This window comes from Salvelinus alpinus, chromosome 1, assembly GCF_045679555.1.
Source record: "Salvelinus alpinus chromosome 1, SLU_Salpinus.1, whole genome shotgun sequence".
In the NCBI taxonomy this organism is placed as follows: domain Eukaryota; kingdom Metazoa; phylum Chordata; class Actinopteri; order Salmoniformes; family Salmonidae; genus Salvelinus; species Salvelinus alpinus.
In genome coordinates, this window is record NC_092086.1 from 11,620,061 (window position 1) to 11,642,425 (window position 22,365).

Below are 22,365 nucleotides of genomic sequence, written 5' to 3' on the forward strand. Positions count from 1 at the left end.
AAGTCCGTATTGCCCAGCGACAGCCCCGAAACCTGAAGGATCTGGAGAAGATCTGTAAGGAGGAGTGGGCCAAAATCCCTGCTGCAGTGTGTGCAAACCTAGTCAAGAACTACAGGAAACGTATGATCTCTGTAATTGCAAACAAAGGTTTCTGTACCAAATATTAAGTTCTGCTTTTCTGATGTATCAAATACTTATGTCATGCAATAAAATGCAAATTAATTACTTAAAAATCATACAATGTGATTTTCTGGATTTTTGATTCTTGATTTTTGATTTTAGATTCCGTCTCTCATAGTTGAAGTGTACCTATGATAAAAATTACAGACCTCTACATGCTTTGTAAGTAGGAAAACCTGCAAAATCGGCAGTGTATCAAATACTTGTTCTCCCCACTGTATATACAGCAGTATGTGGACACCCCTTCAAATTAGTGGAATCGGCTATTTCAGCCACACCTGTTGCTGACAGGTGTATAAAATCGAGCAGACAGCCATGCAATCTCCATAGACAAACATTGGCAGTAGAATGGCCTTACTGAAGAGCTCAGTGACTTTCAATGTGGCACCGTCATAGGATGCCACCTTTCCAACAAGTTAGTTCGTCAAACTTCTGCCCTGCTAGAGCTGCCCCGGTCAATTGTAAGTGCTGTTATTGTGAAGTGGGAAAGTCTAGGAGCTCACAGAACGGGACTGCCGAGTGTCTATGGAGATTTCATGACTGTGTGTTCGATTTCATACACATGTCAGCAACGGGTGTGGCTGAAATAGCTAAATCCGCTAATTTGAAAGGGTGTCCACATACTTTTGTATATATAGAGTGTCCCTTCATCTATCGTCCGCTTATTTGAGTGCCTTGTTGGAATGATGTTAAGTCCACATGTTCAGACAGACAGGAAGTGGCTGATTAAATCACCTTTATTAAAAGATACAAGATGCTGGAATACCAACACTTTAGGATGCAGCAGTACTTTACACACAGGCCCAGGCTTGTGCCCAACCAAACTCAGAGGCTGTGTCCAAAATGGTCCCTTATTCACTATATAGTGCACTACCTTTAACCAGAGCCCTATTCACTATATAGTGCACTACCTTTAACCAGAGCCCTATTCCCTATATAGTGCACTACCTTTAACCAGAGCCCTATTCCCTATATAGTGCACTACCTTTAACCAGAGCCCTATTCCCTATATAGTGCACTACCTTTAACCAGAGCCCTATTCACTATATAGTGCACTACCTTTAACCAGAGCCCTATTGCCTATATAGTGCACTACCTTTAACCAGAGCCCTATTCCCTATATAATGCACTACTTTATACTACAGCCCTAGTCCCTATATAGTGCACTACTTTTAACCAAAGCCCTGTATAGACCAGACAACACCTAATCATCTGTATACATCTGAATCTAACATTGTGTTTGTCCTGTTAATCACCCTGTGAATGACTCTCTATGGGTTCAGGTTAACACACTATAAAGGGAACAGAATGACTCTCTATGGGTCCAGGTCAACACTCTATAAAGGGAACAGAATGACTCTCTATGGGTCCAGGTTAACACTCTATAAAGGGAATAGAATGACTCTCTATGGGTCCAGGTTAACACTCTATAAAGGGAATAGAATGACTCTCTATGGGTCCAGGTTAACACTCTATAAAGGGAACAGAATGACTCTCTATGGGTCCAGGTTAACACTCTATAAAGGGAATAGAATGACTCTCTATGGGTTCAGATTAACACTCTATAAAGGGAATAGAATGACTCTCTATGGGTCCAGGTGAACACTCTATAAAGGGAACAGAATGACTCTCTATGGGTCCAGGTTAACACTCTATAAAGGGAACAGAATGACTCTCTATGGGTCCAGGTTAACACTCTATAAAGGGAATAGAATGACTCTCTATTGGTCCAGGTTAACACTCTATAAAGGGAACAGAATGACTCTCTATGGGTCCAGGTTAACACTCTATAAAGGGAATAGAATGACTCTCTATGGGTCCAGGTTAACACACTATAAAGGGAACAGAATGACTCTCTATGGGTCCAGGTTAACACACTATAAAGGGAATAGAATGACTCTCTATGGGTCCAGGTTAACACACTATAAAGGGAATAGAATGACTCTCTATGGGTCCAGGTTAACACACTATAAAGGGAATAGAATGACTCTCTATGGGTTCAGGTTAACACTCTATAAAAGGGAATAGAATGACTCTCTATGGGTTCAGGTTAACACTCTATAAAGGGAACAGAATGACTCTCTATGGGTCCAGGTTAACACTCTATAAAGGGAATAGAATGACTCTCTATGGGTCCAGGTTAACACGCTATAAAGGGAATAGAATGACTCTCTATGGGTCCAGGTTAACACACTATAAAGGGAATAGAATGACTCTCTATGGGTTAACACACTATAAAGGGAACAGAATGACTCTCTATGGGTTCAGGTTAACACTCTATAAAGGGAAAAGAATGACTCTCTATGGGTCCAGGTTAACACTCTATAAAGGGAACAGAATGACTCTCTATGGGTTCAGGTTAACACTCTATAAAGGGAACAGAATGACTCTCTATGGGTTAACACACTATAAAGGGAACAGAATGACTCTCTATGGGTCCAGGTTAACACTCTATAAAGGGAACAGAATGACTCTCTATGGGTTCAGGTTAACACACTATAAAGGGAATAGAATGACTCTCTATGGGTTAACACACTATAAAGGGAACAGAATGACTCTCTATGGGTTCAGGTTAACACTCTATAAAGGGAAAAGAATGACTCTCTATGGGTCCAGGTTAACACTCTATAAAGGGAACAGAATGACTCTCTATGGGTTCAGGTTAACACTCTATAAAGGGAAAAGAATGACTCTCTATGGGTCCAGGTGAACACTCTATAAAGGGAACAGAATGACTCTCTATGGGTCCAGGTTAACACTCTATAAAGGGAATAGAATGACTCTCTATGGGTCCAGGTTAACACACTATAAAGGGAATAGAATGACTCTCTATGGGTCCAGGTTAACACTCTATAAAGGGAACAGAATGACTCTCTATGGGTCCAGGTTAACACTCTATAAAGGGAACATAATGACTCTCTATGGGTTCAGGTTAACACACTATAAAGGGAACAGAATGACTCTCTATGGTTTCAGGTTAACACACTATAAAGGGAATAGAATGACTCTCTATGGGTCCAGGTTAACACACTATAAAGGGAATAGAATGACTCTCTATGGGTCCAGGTTAACACACTATAAAGGGAACAGAATGACTCTCTATGGGTCCAGGTTAACACTCTATAAAGGGAATAGAATGACTCTCTATGGGTCCAGGTTAACACTCTATAAAGGGAATAGAATGACTCTCTATGGGTTCAGGTTAACACTCTATAAAGGGAATAGAATGACTCTCTGTGGGTCCAGGTTAACACTATAAAGGGAACAGAATGACTCTCTATGGGTCCAGGTTAACACTCTATAAAGGGAATAGAATGACTCTCTATGGGTCCAGGTTAACACTCTATAAAGGGAATAGAATGACTCTCTATGGGTCCAGGTTAACACTCTATAAAGGGAACAAAATGACTCTCTATGGGTCCAGGTTAACACTCTATAAAGGGAACAGAATGACTCTCTATGGGTTCAGGTTAACACACTATAAAGGGAACAGAATGACTCTCTATGGGTCCAGGTTAATACTCTATAAAGGGAACAGAATGACTCTCTGTGGGTCCAGGTCAACACACTATAAAGGGAATACGGGGCCATTTGGAACACAGCCACAGTAATAATAACAAAGCTATTTTTGATCATAATCCCTGTAAATATCTGCAGTATCCTTGCCAACCCATTTCAATCTGCATATTGGTTTTCTTTTCAAATCACAACGTGACAGTAAAACAGTCTTTAAAGAAGAGATCTGAGACCATGCAACACTCAACAAGCCCACATTACAGTTACTTCTGGGTTCACCACCATTTTGAATGGCATCATCAATATCATGATCATTATCATCAACACTTACAACACCAGAAGACTTTACACAATAGTGACAAGGACGTTTTGACGTTTTTTGGGGGAAAGGACAGAATCGATCAAATCTTGAAGACCTCATCCACTGAGTTACATTACAGGACAAAAGGGTCACGTTATAGATGGAGCAGGGTTCTTTTTTGTTTGATTAGTGTTTTTCCCCGAGTCAGTCGATGCCTTTAGGCCTCATGCTTGGTGTTAACGGGGGACCGTGACCCTGAGCAACAGATATACACTACACTTCAGCAAACTAACCTCTGTGTTGGCACCAAACGCTAACCAGATCAGATCAGTGTCTAACCTGCTGCTCCCAGATCAGTGTCTAACCTGCTGCTCCCAGATCAGTGTCTAACCTGCTGCTCCCAGATCAGTGTCTAACCTGCTGCTCCCAGATCAGTGTCTAACCTGCTGCTCCCAGATCAGTGTCTAACCTGCTGTTCCCAGATCAGTGTCTAACCTGCTGCTCCCAGATCAGTGTCTAACCTGCTGCTCCCAGATCAGTGTCTAACCTGCTGCTCCCAGATCAGTGTCTAACCTGCTGCTCCCAGATCAGTGTCTAACCTGCTGCTCCCAGATCAGTGTGTGCCATCATTCCATTCATTGTCATGTTTGGATGCCAAGAAGTGGCAAGGAGTGACATGATGGAACAAACATACTGATACCCAGGCTAACCAATCACCATCATAACATTCTAATTTACATTCTGACTGGAATAATCATGTCATGATACTTTGGGTGCTAACATGGCGTCCATTAAGATACTAAACCTCAAACCCAGTTGACCCTCTACTGTATAGAGATGTCTCAGGGTCGCTACCTGCCAGAGAGGTAAAGACACTGTGTAGGCTACTTCCAATAGACTTTGTCCTGTAGCTACCTGCCAGAGAGGTAAAGACACGGTGTAGGCTACTTCCAATGGGCTTTGTCCTGTAGCGACTACTACAGAACATATTGTACACATCACAATCACATGTTCTTCATCATAGCCAGACAACAGGTTTCCTCATGATGTTCACATGATGTTTAATGGAAGATGGTTGATACATGGTGAGTGGCTTATCTTTTAAAGAGAAACTCTCTCAATATGCAAAGGCAAAGGCAGACATTGGGGAAAATGACATTCAAGAAGCATTGAAAAATAGAGCAAATATAAGGACAAACCTGAGAAAACAACAGTTGTCTGTTGATATGTTACCATGGTAACCCCTCTTCCCTGTAAAACACCTCCAGACAGTGTGAAACCATGTTGTTTTACATTAATCCAATAACAGCTCAGGTGTGTCAAGTATAACAGAGACAGAAGGCAACTGAAAGACACAGTAACAGAAATGCAGATGTAAAGAGCAAACTGAGATAGATACATCTCCTGAACTAGAACTTAGAAGATGGTCATTCTAGATGTAGAACTTAGAAGATGGTCATTCTAGAACTAGAACTTAGAAGATGGTCATTCTAGATGTAGAACTTAGAAGATGGTCATTCTAGATGTAGAACTTAGAAGATGGTCATTCTAGATGTAGAACTTAGAAGATGGTCATTCTAGAACTAGAACTTAGAAGATGGTAATTCTAGATGTAGAACTTAGAAGATGATCATTCTAGAACTAGAACTTAGAAGATGGTCATTCTAGATGTAGAACTTAGAAGATGGTAACTTCTTGAGGAGTATGAGACAAACATGTCAAACATTCTAACTGATAACTAACATTACAAAGGGCTGCTCCTTGAAACCTTGTTGAACTGGCAATTTCCAGAATAGAACACTTTAGAATAACCGTCTAGAATGTACCTCTCACACTATGGGGTGTAAATACATCTCCATACTCCAACTTCACTGTATGAGTGAGTCCCACGTGTTTAACTTCATCTGATCCCCTTCAGTTAACACACTGTAGTGGAGAACATCAGATTACATCACAGGTAGACAAGTGGATCTCCACCTACAGCTCATACCCCCTGCCTCCCAAATGGCCCCCTATTCCCTACATAGTGCACTACTTTTAACCAGAGCCCTGTGGGTAGTGCACTATATAGGGAATAGGGGGGCATTTTGGGATGTAGCCCACGATGTTCGGTTGTCTACTATGATGTATACTGGTTTGGTTTATGACCAACATCCTCTCTGTCTCGTTCTAGACCGTGTCTAACCTAACTTCCTGTTTACACCTTTCATACCGGTCTCTGTCTTTTACTATTATACAGGTGGGCCTTGGAGGGAGGGGGGAGAGGAGGGAGAGGGGAAGGATGGAGGGCGGGAGGGGGGAGAGGAGGGGGGAGGAAGAAAGAGGGAGAGACAGTCCTTCTTAATGAAGAGGGAGAGAAGGAGGGAGAGGGGAGACACGGGGAGAGGGAAGGAGGGAGAGAGGAATGAGGTCTTTATCCATCCCAGTCCTTCTTGATGGAGGGAGAGAGGGATGAAAGTGGGGGAGACAGGGGAGAGAAGGGGTAAGAAGGAAGGGGAAAGGGAGAGGTGGAGACACAGGGAGAGGGAAGGAGGGAGAGAGGAATGAGGCTCCTCTCTATTCGTCCCAGTCCTTCTTGATCCCCAGGTTCCACTCCCAGGAGAGGTGGTCGGTCTTGTCGTCATCGGTGAAGTGGGACTTGATGTGGTAGCTGCCTCTGACAATCATGCCTTTGGGCGCCTCCTCCACCGGGGTCATGAACTCGTGCTCCTCCACCCGTGGCCCGTAGCTGCCCACCATGTACAACGCCTTGTCCACTGCACGACACAAAATGGACGCTCAGTTGCACACTTGCTAGCCAGGTTTTAGGTGAATGTGGGGGAAACTGTGACAATTTGTGTCAGTGACGACACACCAAATGGCGGCTCAGTTGAACAGTTGGTAATCAGGTTTTAAGTGTATGTGGGGGAAACTGACGTCTTGTGTCGATGAAAACACACAAAATGGCAGCTCAGTTGCATCGCTGTTAACCCGGAATTAGGTGTATGTGTGGAAACTGTGATGTCTTGTGTCGATGACAACACCCAAATGGCAGCTCAGTTGCACCCTTGCTAGCCAGGGTTTAGGTGTATGTATCAGAAACTGACACGGTCTATGGGTCTAAACAGCACAGCGTATCCACAGCTTGGCATAAAATGGGGTCCTCCTTACCTCTGATTCCTTTCCTGTAGGTCAGATGGACGTACTTCAGCCCAGACACAATATCCCTGTTAACCTGGAGAGGAGAGGAGGGAAGAGGAGAGAAGGAGGGGAGGAGAGTTATCAGGAGCAATAAATAAACAATGTAAATTAATTGGGACTGGAAATCTGTAGTGCATTTAAACACAGTATGAACTTATATGGAGGAGAGGAGAGGGGGAGGGGAAGTGAGAGGAGGGGAGAGGAGGGGAGAAAGTCGAGTGGAAAGTGGAGGAAGGGAGAGGAGGGAAGGAGAGGAGAGGAGAGGAAAGGAGAGCTTTCTTATATAAAGTCTCATCAAGAGTCAACTTTATACAGCTTTGTCCCAAATTACACCCTACTCCCTATTCAGTGCACAACGTTTTACCAGGGCACTTGGCCCTATAGACCCTGGTCTGAAGTAGTGCACTTGGCCCTATAGACCCTGGTCTGAAGTAGTGCACTTGGCCCTATAGACCCTGGTCTAAAGTAGTGCCCTTAGCCCTATAGGCCCTGGTCTGAAGTAGTGCCCTTAGCCCTATAGGCCCTGGTCTAAAGTAGTGCCCTTAGCCCTATAGGCCCTGGTCTAAAGTAGTGCCCTTAGCCCTATAGGCCCTGGTCTAAAGTAGTGCCCTTAGCCCTATAGGCCCTGGTCTAAAGTAGTGCCCTTAGCCCTATAGCCCCTGGTCTAAAGTAGTGCCCTTAGCCAAGGCCTACTCTACCATTCCTGCCATCACTGTTCCCCAGCTGCAGTTGCACTCTTCTACCTCCAGGTGTCCTCACTGCAGAGTCTGAGGGAGAGAGGGCTGCTTGGTGAGTCTGAGGGAGAGAGGGCTGCTTGGTGAGTCTGAGGGAGAGAGGGCTGCTTGGTGAGTCTGAGGGAGAGAGGGCTGCTTGGTGAGTCTGAGGGAGAGAGGGCTGCTTGGTGAGTCTGAGGGAGAGAGGGCTGCTTGGTGAGTCTGAGGGAGAGAGGGCTGCTTGGTGAGTCTGAGGGAGAGAGGGCTGCTTGGTGAGTGAGGGAGAGAGGGCTGCTTGGTGAGTCTGAGGGAGAGAGGGCTGCTTGGTGAGTGAGGGAGAGAGGGCTGCTTGGTGAATCTGAGGGAGAGAGGGCTGCTTGGTGAGTCTGAGGGAGAGAGGGCTGCTTGGTGAGTCTGAGGGAGAGAGGGCTGCTTGGTGAGTCTGAGGGAGAGAGGGCTGCTTGGTGGGTCTGAGGGAGAGAGGGCTGCTTGGTGAGTCTGAGGGAGAGAGGGCTGCTTGGTGAGTCTGAGGGAGAGAGGGCTGCTTGGTGAGTCTGAGGGAGAGAGGGCTGCTTGGTGAGTCTGAGGGAGAGAGGGCTGCTTGGTGAGTCTGAGGGAGAGAGGGCTGCTTGGTGAGTCTGAGGGAGAGAGGGCTGCTTGGTGAGTCTGAGGGAGAGAGGGCTGCTTGGTGAGTCTGAGGGAGAGAGGGCTGCTTGGTGAGTCTGAGGGAGAGAGGGCTGCTTGGTGAGTCTGAGGGAGAGAGGGCTGCTTGGTGAGTCTGAGGGAGAGAGGGCTGCTTGGTGAGTCTGAGGGAGAGAGGGCTGCTTGGTGAGTCTGAGGGAGAGAGGGCTGCTTGGTGAGTCTGAGGGAGAGAGGGCTGCTTGGTGAGTCTGAGGGAGAGAGGGCTGCTTGGTGAGTCTGAGGGAGAGAGGGCTGCTTGGTGAGTCTGAGGGAGAGAGGGCTGCTTGGTGAGTCTGAGGGAGAGAGGGCTGCTTGGTGAGTCTGAGGGAGAGAGGGCTGCTTGGTGAGTCTGAGGGAGAGAGGGCTGCTTGGTGAGTCTGAGGGAGAGAGGGCTGCTTGGTGAGTGAGGGAGAGAGGGCTGCTTGGTGAGTCTGAGGGAGAGAGGGCTGCTTGGTGAGTGAGGGAGAGAGGGCTGCTTGGTGAGTGAGGGAGAGAGGGCTGCTTGGTGAATCTGAGGGAGAGAGGGCTGCTTGGTGAGTCTGAGGGAGAGAGGGCTGCTTGGTGAGTCTGAGGGAGAGAGGGCTGCTTGGTGAGTCTGAGGGAGAGAGGGCTGCTTGGTGGGTCTGAGGGAGAGAGGGCTGCTTGGTGAGTCTGAGGGAGAGAGGGCTGCTTGGTGAGTCTGAGGGAGAGAGGGCTGCTTGGTGAGTCTGAGGGAGAGAGGGCTGCTTGGTGAGTCTGAGGGAGAGAGGGCTGCTTGGTGAGTCTGAGGGAGAGAGGGCTGCTTGGTGAGTCTGAGGGAGAGAGGGCTGCTTGGTGAGTCTGAGGGAGAGAGGGCTGCTTGGTGAGTCTGAGGGAGAGAGGGCTGCTTGGTGAGTCTGAGGGAGAGAGGGCTGCTTGGTGAGTCTGAGGGAGAGAGGGCTGCTTGGTGAGTCTGAGGGAGAGAGGGCAGCTTGGTTAGTCTGAGGGAGAGAGGGCTGCTTGGTGAGTCTGAGGGAGAGAGGGCTGCTTGGTGAGTCTGAGGGAGAGAGGGCTGCTTGGTGGTCTGAGGGAGAGAGGGCAGCTTGGTGAGTCTGAGGGAGAGAGGGCTGCTTGGTGAGTCTGAGGGAGAGAGGGCTGCTTGGTGAGTCTGAGGGAGAGAGGGCTGCTTGGTGAGTCTGAGGGAGAGAGGGCTGCTTGGTGAGTCTGAGGGAGAGAGGGCTGCTTGGTGAGTCTGAGGGAGAGAGGGCTGCTTGGTGAGTCTGAGGGAGAGAGGGCTGCTTGGTGAGTCTGAGGGAGAGAGGGCTGCTTGGTGAGTCTGAGGGAGAGAGGGCTGCTTGGTGAGTCTGAGGGAGAGAGGGCTGCTTGGTGAGTCTGAGGGAGAGAGGGCTGCTTGGTGAGTCTGAGGGAGAGAGGGCTGCTTGGTGAGTCTGAGGGAGAGAGGGCTGCTTGGTGAGTCTGAGGGAGAGAGGGCTGCTTGGTGAGTCTGAGGGAGAGAGGGCTGCTTGGTGAGTCTGAGGGAGAGAGGGCTGCTTGGTGAGTCTGAGGGAGAGAGGGCTGCTTGGTGAGTCTGAGGGAGAGAGGGCTGCTTGGTGAGTCTGAGGGAGGGGGAGAGAGGGCTGAGGGAGAGGTTTGGGGCGGGGGGAGAGGGTTGCTTGGTGAGTCTGAGGGAGGGAGGGCTGCTTGGTGTGTCTGAGGGAGGGGGAGAAGGGCTTAGGGAGGGGAGGGGGAGAGGGAGAGAGGGAGGTGAGGGAGAGGGTTGCTTGGTGAATACAGTCTCTGTCCCCACGGGATCATTCCCTTTAAAAGGTGCCTTGTCGGCAATGTGCAATAGGTTTGAATCCCAGCATAGACCAGAGTATCTCACAGTTTCATCTGATTCCATAATAATCTGTCATATCAACTAGAAAAGATCTTTCATTCCCAAGTAGAACTGGTCATGCCACTGTCACCATCCATTAGAATGGGCCTAAACAACATCAATCACGCTCCCTTCTTTCTCACTACTTTTCAACGTCATCTACAACTTCTTCAGACTGAACAAAGACGTCTATTTGTTTTTATTTACATGTGGTTGATTTGTCAACTAATTTAAAATCAACACAAAATGTCATCATGTAATTGGATTTAGGTAACAAATTGGGTAAAAAAAAAAAAACACCAGGTGTAGACCTTACAGTGAAATGCTGAATACACCAGGTGTAGACCTTACAGTGAAATGCCGAATACACCAGGTGTAGACCTTACAGTGAAATGCTGAATACACCAGGTGTAGACCTTACAGTGAAATGCCGAATACACCAGGTGTAGACCTTACAGTGAAATGCTGAATACACCAGGTGTAGACCTTACAGTGAAATGCTGAATACACCAGGTGTAGACCTTACAGTGAAATGCTGAATACACCAGGTGTAGACCTTACAGTGAAATGCTGAATACACCAGGTGTAGACCTTACAGTGAAATGCTGAATACACCAGGTGTAGACCTTACAGTGAAATGCTGAATACACCAGGTGTAGACCTTACAGTGAAATGCTGAATACACCAGGTGTAGACCTTACAGTGAAATGCCGAATACACCAGGTGTAGACCTTACAGTGAAATGCTGAATACACCAGGTGTAGACCTTCCAGTGAAATGTTGACTTACGAGCCCCTAAACAACAATGCAGTTAAAAAAAAATAGATATACGAATAAGAATTAAAAGTAAAAAGTAATTAAAGAGCAGCAGTAAAATAACAATAGCGAGACTATATACAGGGGGGTACCGGTACAGAGTCAATGTGCGGGGGCACTGGTTAGTTGAGGTAATATGTACACGTAGGTAGAGTTATTAAAGTGATTATGCATAGATGATAACAACAGAGAGTTGCAGCAGTGTAAAGAGAGGGGGGGGGGGGCAATGCAAATAGTCTGGGTAGCCATTTGATTACATGTTCAGGAGTTTTATGGCTTGGGGATAGAAGCTGTTTAAAGGCCTCTTGGACCTAGACTTGGCGCTCCGGTACCGCTCACCGTGCTCTCGATGGTGCAGGTGTAGAACCTTTTGAGGATCTGAGGATCCATGCCAAATCTTTTCAGTCTCTTGAGGGGGAATAGGTTTTGTCGTGCCCTCTTCACAACTGTCTTGGTATGCTTGGACCATGTTAGTTTGTTGGTGATGTGGACACCAAGGAACTTGAAGCTCTCAACCTGCTCCACTGCAGCCCTGTCGATGAGAATGGGAGCGTGCTCGATCCTCTTTTTCCTGTAGTCCACAATCATCTCCTTTGTCTTGATCACGTTGAGGGAGAGGTTGTTGTCCTGGCACCACACGGCCAGGTCTCTGACCTCCTCCCTATAGGACGTCTCGTCGTTGTCGGGGATCAGGCCAATCACTGTTTTGTCATCGGCAAACTTGATGATGGTGTTGGAGTCGTGCCTGGCCATGCAGTCATGAGTGAAGGGGACTACACAGAAGGGGACTGAGCACGCACCCCTGAGGGGCCCCTGTGTTGAGGATCAGCGTGGCAGATGTGTTGTTACCTACCCTTACCACCTGGGGGTGGCACGTCAGGAAGTCCAGCATCCAGTTGCAGAGGGAGGTGTTTAGTCCCAGGGTCCTTAGCTTAGTGATGAGCTTTGAGGGCACTATGGTGTTGAACGCTGAGCTGTAGTCAATGAATAGCATTTTCACATTGGTGTTCCTTTTGTCCAGGTGGGAAAGGGCAGTGTGGAGTGCGATAGAGATTGCATCATCTGTGGAGCTGTTGGGGCGGTATGCAAAGTGGAGTGGGTCTAGGGTTTCTGGGATAATGGTGTTGATGTGAGCCGTGACCAGCCTTTCAAAGTTTTTCATGTCTACAGACATGAGTGCTACGGGACGGTAGTCATTTAGGCAGGTTACCTTAGTGTTCTTGGGCACAGGGACTATGGTGGTCTGCTTAAAACATGTTGGTATTACAGACTCGGACAGGGAGAGGTTGAAAATGTCAGTGAAGACACTTGCCAGTTGGTCAGCACATGCTCGCAGTACACGTCCTGGTAATCCGTCTGAATGTTGACCTGTTTAAAGGTCTTACTCACATCGGCTGAGGAGAGTGTGATCACACAGTCGTCCGGAACAGCTGGGGCTCTCATGCATGTTTCAGTGTTATTTGCCATCGAAGCGAGCATAGAAGTAGTTTAGCTTATCTGGCAGGCTTGTGTCACTGGGCAGCTCTCGGCTGTGCTTCCCTTTGTAGTCTGTAATGGTTTGCAAGCCCTGCCACATCCGACGAGCATCAGCGCTGGTGTAGTACGACTCGATCTTAGTCCTGTATTGATGCTTTGCCTGTTTGATGGTTCGTCGGAGGGCTTTGTGGGATTTCTTATAAGCTTCCGGGTTAGAGTCCCGCTCCTTGAAAGCGGCAGCTCTGCCCTTTAGCTCAGTGCAGATGTCCTGTCTGCCTGTCCTGGCCCTGAGCCTGCCTGTCCTGGCCCTGAGCCTGTCTGCCTGTCCTGGCCCTGAGCCTGTCTGCCTGTCCTGGCCCTGAGCCTGCCTGTCCTGGCCCTGAGCCTGCCTGTCCTGGCCCTGAGCCTGCCTGTCCTGACCCTGAGCCTGCCTGTCCTGACCCTGCCTGTCCTGGCCCTGAGCCTGCCTGCCGTTCTGGCCCTGATTGACTCTGCCTTGGACTACAAACCTCTGCCTGCCCTCGACCTGCCCTTTATCTGTCCCTTTGTTATAATAAATATTCTGAGACCCGAACCATCCAACTCCTGTATCTGCATCTGCATCATATCCTGAGTCGTGATAGAGATGTTCTCACCTTAACATGTATCTTGATTCTGTAGTCCAGGAGAAAGGAGGAGAGGGGAGGAGGAGGAGAGGGGAGGAGGAGGAGAGGGCTCTTACCTTGAAATGTATCTTCACTCTGTAGTCCACTCCTTCCTTCATGGTGAAACTCTTCTTCTTCAGAGCCTCCAGGTCCCCTGTAGGTCAACACCATGACAACATGAGGTCAACAGATGAGGTTATCACTTCAATATTCAAACACAACAGCCAAACTGCAGATGATATCCATATTGTTCTCAAGTTCTGTGTCTCTGACTGTCCTCTGTGTCTGGTCTCTGACTGTCCTCTGTGTCTGGTCTGGTCTCTGACTGTCCTCTGTGTCTGGTGTCTGGTCTCTGACTGTCCTCTGTGTCTGGGGTTTATAGATTAAATATAAGTCCCAATTGGCACCCTATTCCCTATATAGTGCACTACTTTGACCAGGGCCCTATGGCACCCTATTCCCTATATAGTGCACTACTTTGACCAGGGCCCTATGGCACCCTATTCCCTATATAGTGCACTACTTTTTACCAGGGCCCAATGGCACCCTATTCCTCTACATAGTGCACTACTTTTGACCAGAACCCACTCTAGAACCCTCTGATCACAGATACAGCACAGTAATGGGTGTTTAATACATTTAAACTCTACACTTTACCCTGCTGTAAAAGCCTTATCGTGGAGGGATACAAGGGAGGAGGGGGATGAGGAGGAGGAGGGGGAGGAGGAGGAAGAGGAGGGGAGGAGGAGGAGGAGGGGAGGAGGGGGAGGAGGAGGAGGAGGGGGAGGAGGAAGATGAGAAATAAAAGGAGAGAGATGGACAGAGAACAGAGTGATGATGGTGTTGAAAGGAAGAGAGGGAAGAAGGAAGGAGAGATAAATGGAGAGAGATGGACAGAGAACAGAGTGGTGATGGTGTTGAAAGGAAGAGAGGGAATAAGGAGAGTGGAAGAAGGAAGCAGTAGAGATAAAAGGGAAAGGACAGCACTGATGTGTTGTGGTGGAGACACACACAGCCCTGCCTCTCCCTAGACCTGGTTTAACAGTAACTCCTGGTACTACCAGTTAACATCAAAGTCACATCAGACAACCATTACACTCTCAGAAAAAAAGGGTTTGGCTGTCCTCATAGGAGAACCCTTTAACTCTCTCCTTTATAGTCTCCCACCCTCCCTCTCTAAAAGGGTTTGGCTGTCCTCATAGGAGAACCCTTTAGCTCTCTCCTTTATAGTCTCCCACTTTCTCCCTCTCCTCTCTCCCTCACTCTGCCTCTTCCTCTCTCTCTCTCCCCTCTTCCTCTCGCTCTCTCACCCTCCCTCTCTGAAGACAGGATCAGACATTGGTTCCCTGGAGAGTGTTTCTCACTGAGACTGAAAAAAATGGGTCAACAATAGAATAACCTCTCTCTCCCTCCCTCTCGCTCACCCTCCCTCTCTCCCTCTCTCCATCTGCTGTGGTAAAAACCCACAAGCTGCAGACAGAGAGAACCAGCAGATCACATGCAGGTATATCAGGCATCTCTTTTCCCTCTCTCTCTCTCTCACCCTCCCTCCCTCTCTCTCTCTCTCAACCTCCCTCCCTCTCCATCCCTACCCCTTAGCTTCCCTCTCTCTCATTTTGGTCTCCTCTTTCAATCAGAAAATCCTTTGACTCTATATAGAATAGGTTGTAGCGAGAGTGGAGGTGGGAGCAGCGTAGGGAAAGGAGCTTATTTCTCTCAAATTCTGTGCACGATTTTGCTTACATCCCTGTTAGTGAGAATTTCTCCTTAAACAAGATAATCCAACCACCTGACAGGTGTGGCATATCAAGAAGCTGATTAAACAGCATAATCATTACACAGGTGCACCTTGTGCTGGGGACAATAAAAGGCCACTATAAAATGTGCAGTTTTGTCACACAACGCAATACCATAGATGTCTCAAGTGTAATTGTCATGCTGACTGCAGGAATGTCCACCAGAGCTGTTGCCAGAGAATTGAATGTTCATTTCTCTTCCAAAAGCCGCCTCCAATGTCGTTTTAGAGAATGTGGCCGTACGTCCAACCGGCCTCACAACTGCAGACCACGTGTATGGCGTCGTGTGGGCGAGCGGTTTGCTGATGATAACATTGTGAACGTTCCTGTTTATTATCTATTGTCACACCCTGATCTGTTTCACCTGCCCTTGTGATTGTCTCCACCCCCCTCCAGGTGTCGTCCATCTTCCCCATTATCCCCTGTGTACATAAACCTGTGTTCTCTGTTTGTCTGTTGCCAGTTCGTCTTGTTTGTCAAGTCAACCAGCGTTTTGTCTCAGCTCCTGCTTTTCCCCGGTCTCTCTTTTCTCGTCCGCCTGGTTTTTGACCCTTGCCTGTCCTGACCCTGAACCCGCCCGCCTAACCACTCTGCCTGCCCCTGACCCTGAGCCTGCCTTCCATCCTGTATCTTTGCCCCACCTCTGCCTGTCCTGACCCTGAGCCTGCCTTCCATCCTGTACCTTTGCCCCACCTCTGCCTGTCCTGACCCTGAGCCTGCCTTCCATCCTGTACCTTTGCCCCACCTCTGCCTGTCCTGACCCTGAGCCTGCCTTCCATCCTGTACCTTTGCCCCACCTCTGCCTGTCCTGACCCTGAGCCTGCCTTCCATCCTGTACCTCTGCCCCACCTCTGGATTACCAACCTCTGCCTGCCCCTGACCTGAGCCTGCCTTCCATCCTGTACCTTTGCCCCACCTCTGGATTACTGACCTCTGCCTAGGCAGCATTATGTACTGTATAATGTAATGATGAAGGGCTGGCTCTGGTCCAACATTATTTAAGCCAACTCTATGAAGTATCTACATGACATCATCATTATGTACTGTATAATGTAATGATGTCATGATGAAGGGCTAGCTCTGGTCCAACGTTAGTTAAGCCAACTCTATGAGGTATCTACATGACATCATCATTATGTACTGTATAACGTAATGATGTCATGATGAAGGGCTAGCTCTGGTCCAACGTTAGTTAAGCCAACTCTATGAAGTATCTACATGACATCATCATTATGTACTGTATAATGTAATGATGTCATGATGAAGGGCTAGCTCTGGTCCAACGTTAGTTAAGCCAACTCTATGAAGTATCTACATGACATCATCATTATGTACTGTATAATGTAATGATGTCATGATGAAGGGCTGGCTCTGGTCCAACGTTAGTTAAGCCAACTCTATGAGGTATCTACATTACATCATCGGTCTCTCGCTCTGCATCTCTCTCTCTGCATCTCTCTCTCTCACTCACTCTGCATCTCTCTCTCTCTCTACCTCTCTCTACCTCTCTCTACCTCTCTCTACCTCTCTCTACCTCTCTCTACCTCTCTCTACCTCTCAATTCAATTCAATTCAAGGGGCTTTATTGGCATGGGAAACACATGTTAACATTGCCAAAGCAAGTGAAGTAGATAATATACAAACGTCTCTCTCTCTCTAACTCTCTCTCTGTTCTCTCTCTCTCTTGGATGGTTCTATCGCCTAGCAACCAGGTGACCTTTCCCATTTGTCTCAGTCTCAGTTTGTTTTTATGTGTGTGTGTGTATGTGTGTGTGTGTTGGTTATCCTTTGTGAAATAGAAGATAGTGGTGTATACTTAGATATCGTCTGATTCGAGGGAAGCCCCTTCGCACCCACCCACACAATCACCCACCCACCCACCCACCCACCCGCCCACCCGCAGTTTATCTACCAGAATACAGAAAGTCCCACCACACACACAGACACACTGATGTACACAGACACACCCACTAGCGCACTAAGTCATCCACAGGAGAACACACACACAAACACTATCACACACCGACACACACACACACACCAGACACACACACCAGACACCACACACACCAGACACCACACACACCACACTCCACACACACCAGACTCCACACACACCAGACACCACACACCAGACACCACACACCAGACACCACACACCAGACACCACACACCAGACTCCACACACCAGACTCCACACATACGGTCCTCCACAGTCTCCTGCTCTGTGGGAGGATGACATCATCATGGCTCTGCAGGATGGGGCGTTGACACTTTATTATGCTGAGCTGTCCCCTGACACACACACACACACACATATATATATACTGTATATGCACATACAGACACAGAAAGACAAATACACCCACTATTGCATACACAGTCCCCAAGAACAGGATTCCAGCACCTGGTCTTCCTCCATCCCAGAATAACAGTGGACCAAAACCATACATACCCTCATCCCACCACTGAATTCATTCATATTGGAGCCTCATCCCACCACTGAATTCATTCATATTGGAGCCTCATCCCACCACTGAATTCATTCATATTGGAGCCTCATCCCACTACACTGAATTCATTCATATTGGAGCCTCATCCCACGACACTGAATTCATTCATATTGGAGCCTCATCCCACTACACTGAATTCATTCATATTGGAGCCTCATCCCACTACACTGAATTCATTCATATTGGAGCCTCATCCCAGCCCTGAATTCATTCATATTGGAGCCTCATCCCACTACACTGAATTCATTCATATTGGAGCCTCATCCCACGACACTGAATTCAATCATATTGGAGCATCATCCCACGACACTGAATTAATTCATATTGGAGCCTCATCCCACGACACTGAATTCATTCATATTGGAGCCTCATCCCACGACACTGAATTCATTCATATTGGAGCCTCATCCCACGACACTGAATTCATTCAAATTGGAGCCTCATCCCACGACACTGAATTAATTCATATTGGAGCCTCATCCCACCACTGAATTCATTCATATTGGAGCCTCATCCCACCACTGAATTCATTCATATTGGAGCCTCATCCCACTACACTGAATTCATTCATATTGGAGCCTCATCCCACGACACTGAATTCATTCATATTGGAGCCTCATCCCACTACACTGAATTCATTCATATTGGAGCCTCATCCCACTACACTGAATTCATTCATATTGGAGCCTCATCCCACCCCTGAATTCATTCATATTGGAGCCTCATCCCACTACACTGAATTCATTCATATTGGAACCTCATCCCACGACACTGAATTCATTCATATTGGAGCCTCATCCCACGACACTGAATTAATTCATATTGGAGCCTCATCCCACGACACTGAATTCATTCATATTGGAGCCTCATCCTACTACACTGAATTAATTCATATTGGAGCCTCATCCCACGACACTGAATTCATTCATATTGGAGCCTCATCCCACGACACTGAATTCATTCATATTGGAGCCTCATCCCAATACACTGAATTCATTCATATTGGAGCCTCATCCCAATACACTGAATTCATTCATATTGGAGCCTCATCCCACCACTGAATTCATTCATATTGGAGCCTCATCCCACTACACTGAATTAATTCATATTGGAGCCTCATCCCACTACACTGAATTCACTCATATTGGAGCCTCATCCCACTACACTGAATTCATTCATATTGGAGCCTCATCCCAACACTGAATTCATTCATATTGGAGCCTCATCCCACTACACTGAATTCATTCATATTGGAGCCTCATCCCACTACACTGAATTCACTCATATTGGAGCCTCATCCTACTACACTGAAATCATTCATATTGAAGCCTCATCCTACTACACTGAAATCATTCATATTGGAGCCTCATCCCACGACACTGAATTCATTAATATTGGAGCCTCATCCCACTACACTGAATTCATTCATATTGGAGCCTCATCCCACGACACTGAATTCATTCATATTGGAGCCTCATCCCACTACACTGAATTCATTCATATTGGAGCCTCATCCCACCACTGAATTCATTCATATTGGAGCCTCATCCCACTACACTGAATTCATTCATATTGGAGCCTCATCCCACTACACTGAAATCATTCATATTGGAGCCTCATCCCACGACACTGAATTCATTCATATTGGAGCCTCATCCCACCACTGAATTCATTCATATTGGAGCCTCATCCCACGACACTGAATTCATTCATATTGGAGCCTCATCCCACTACTGAATTCATTCATATTGGAGCCTCATCCCACTACACTGAATTCATTCATATTGGAGCCTCATCCCACTACACTGAATTCACTCATATTGGAGCCTCATCCCACTACACTGAATTAATTCATATTGGAGCCTCATCCCACCACTGAATTCATTCATATTGGAGCCTCATCCCACGACACTGAATTCATTCATATTGGAGCCTCATCCCACAACACTGAATTCATTCATATTGGAGCCTCATCCCACCACTGAATTCATTCATATTGGAGCCTCATCCCACTACACTGAATTCATTCATATTGGAGCCTCATCCCACTACACTGAATTCATTCATATTGGAGCCTCATCCCACCACTGAATTCATTCATATTGGAGCCTCATCCCACGACACTGAATTCATTCATATTGCAGCCTCATCCCACCACTGAATTCATTCATATTGGAGCCTCATCCCACTACACTGAATTCATTCATATTGGAGCCTCATCCCACCACTGAATTCATTCATATTGGAGCCTCATCCCACCACTGAATTCATTCATATTGGAGCCTCATCCCACTACACTGAATTCATTCATATTGGAGCCTCATCCCACTACACTGAATTCACTCATATTGGAGCCTCATCCCACGACACTGAATTCATTCATATTGGAGCCTCATCCCACCACTGAATTCATTCATATTGGAGCCTCATCCCACCACTGAATTCATTAATATTGGAGCCTCATCCCACCACTGAATTCATTAATATTGGAGCCTCATCCCACTACACTGAATTCACTCATATTGGAGCCTCATCCCACGACACTGAATTCATTCATATTGGAGCCTCATCCCACCACTGAATTCATTCATATTGGAGCCTCATCCCACCACTGAATTCATTCATATTGGAGCCTCATCCCACCACTGAATTCATTCATATTGGAGCCTCATCCCACCACTGAATTCACTCATATTGGAGCCTCATCCCACCACTGAATTCATTCATATTGGAGCCTCATCCCACGACACTGAATTCATTCATATTGGAGCCTCATCCCACTACACTGAATTCAGAGAGTTACACGTTATAGATGGAGAGATAGTGAGTGCAGGAGAGGAATGGAGGGATGGAGAGATAGTGAGTGCAGGAGAGGAATGGAGGGATGGAGAGATAGTGAGTGCAGGAGAGGAATGGAGAGATAGTGAGGGCCGGAGAGGGATGGAGGATAGAGAGATAGTGAGTGCAGGAGAGGAATGGAGGGATGGAGAGATAGTGAGTGCAGGAGAGGAATGGAGGGATAGTGAGGGCCGGAGAGGGATGGAGGATAGAGAGATAGTGAGGGCAGGAGAGGGATGGAGAGATAGTGAGGGCAGGAGAGGGATGGAGAGATACCAGGGACCTGAGAGGTCCATGGTGATGGGACCAGGGATAAAGGAGTGGTATTTACCTGAGAGGTCCATGGTGATGGGGCCAGGTGCTTGGTCACACATCAGGGTCAGTCTGGTGACCTGGACATTGGGAATGGTCGGGTCTGAAAAATCAGAGAGGTTGTGTGTGTGTGTGTGTGTGTGTGTGTGTGTGTGTGTGTGTGTGTGTGTGTGTGTTCTTGTTGTTAATATTGAGTTATAGCTATTATTAAAGCAGCAGTAACACCAGATACCAGGTTGAATCAACCAGATATCAGGATGAATCAACCAGATATCAGGATGAATCAACCAGATATCAGGATGAATCTACCAGATATCAGGATGAATCTACCAGATATCAGGATGAATCAACCAGATATCAGGATGAATCAACCAGATACCAGGATGAATCTACCAGATATCAGGATGAATCAACCAGATATGAGGATGAATCAACCAGATATGAGGATGAATCTACCAGATATCAGGATGAATCAACCAGATATGAGGATGAATCAACCAGATACCAGGATGAATCAACTAGATACCAGGATGAATCAACTAGATATGAGGATGAAACAACCAGATATGAGGATGAATCAACCAGATATGAGGATGAATCAACCAGATATCAGGATGAATCTACCAGATATCAGGATGAATCTACCAGATATGAGGATGAATCTACCAGATATGAGGATGAATCAACCAGATATCAGGATGAATCTACCAGATATCAGGATGAATCAACCAGATATCAGGATGAATCAACCAGATATCAGGATGAATCAACCAGATACCAGGATGAATCTACCAGATACCAGGATGAATCAACCAGATACCAGGATGAATCAACCAGATACCAGGATGAATCAACTAGATACCAGGATGAATCAACTAGATATCAGGATGAATCAACCAGATATGAGGATGAATCTACCAGATATGAGGATGAATCAACCAGATATGAGGATGAATCAACCAGATATCAGGATGAATCAACTAGATACCAGGATGAATCAACTAGATATGAGGATGAATCAACCAGATATGAGGATGAATCAACCAGATATGAGGATGAATCAACCAGATATCAGGATGAATCAACCAGATACCAGGATGAATCTACCAGATATCAGGATGAATCAACCAGATACCAGGATGAATCTACCAGATACCAGGATGAATCAACCAGATACCAGGATGAATCAACTAGATACCAGGATGAATCAACTAGATATCAGGATGAATCAACCAAATACCAGGATGAATCAACTAGATAACAGGACGAATCAACTCTATTAGACAGAGGTATATGACACACACGATGACAAGGTGCAGGGCCCAGTAGTAACATTACTGTGGTCTTTGATGCAGGGCCCAGTACCAACATTACTGTGGTCTTTGATGCAGGGCCCAGTACCAACATTACTGTGGTCTTTGATGCAGGGCCCAGTACCAACATTACTGTGGTCTTTGATGCAGGGCCCAGTACCAACATTACTGTGGTCTTTGATGCAGGGCCCAGTACCAACATTACTGTGGTCTTTGATGCGGGGCCCAGTACCAACATTACTGTGGTCT

At 46.9% G+C, this 22,365-nt stretch overlaps 1 protein-coding gene across 3 annotated transcripts in view; it reads right to left on the minus strand.

Moving 5' to 3' along the window:
* Positions 1-899: 899 nt before the first annotated feature.
* Positions 900-22,365, minus strand: part of arhgdig (Rho GDP dissociation inhibitor (GDI) gamma) — a 53,048-nt gene continuing 31,582 nt past the window's right edge. The window contains exons 3-7 of one of the 3 annotated variants that reach the window (XM_071374970.1): positions 20,823-20,906; positions 13,422-13,498; positions 7,148-7,211; positions 1,351-6,753; positions 900-1,202 (exon numbers count right to left, since the gene is read on the minus strand). In XM_071374970.1, coding sequence (XP_071231071.1) covers positions 6,554-6,753; positions 7,148-7,211; positions 13,422-13,498; positions 20,823-20,906 — 425 coding nt within the window. In that variant the 3' untranslated portion in view covers positions 900-1,202; positions 1,351-6,553. Of the gene's footprint in view, positions 1,240-1,350; positions 6,754-7,147; positions 7,212-13,421; positions 13,499-20,822; positions 20,907-22,365 lie in introns of those variants that run through there. The other 2 variants (XM_071374179.1, XM_071375788.1) reach the window with 2 other exon arrangements.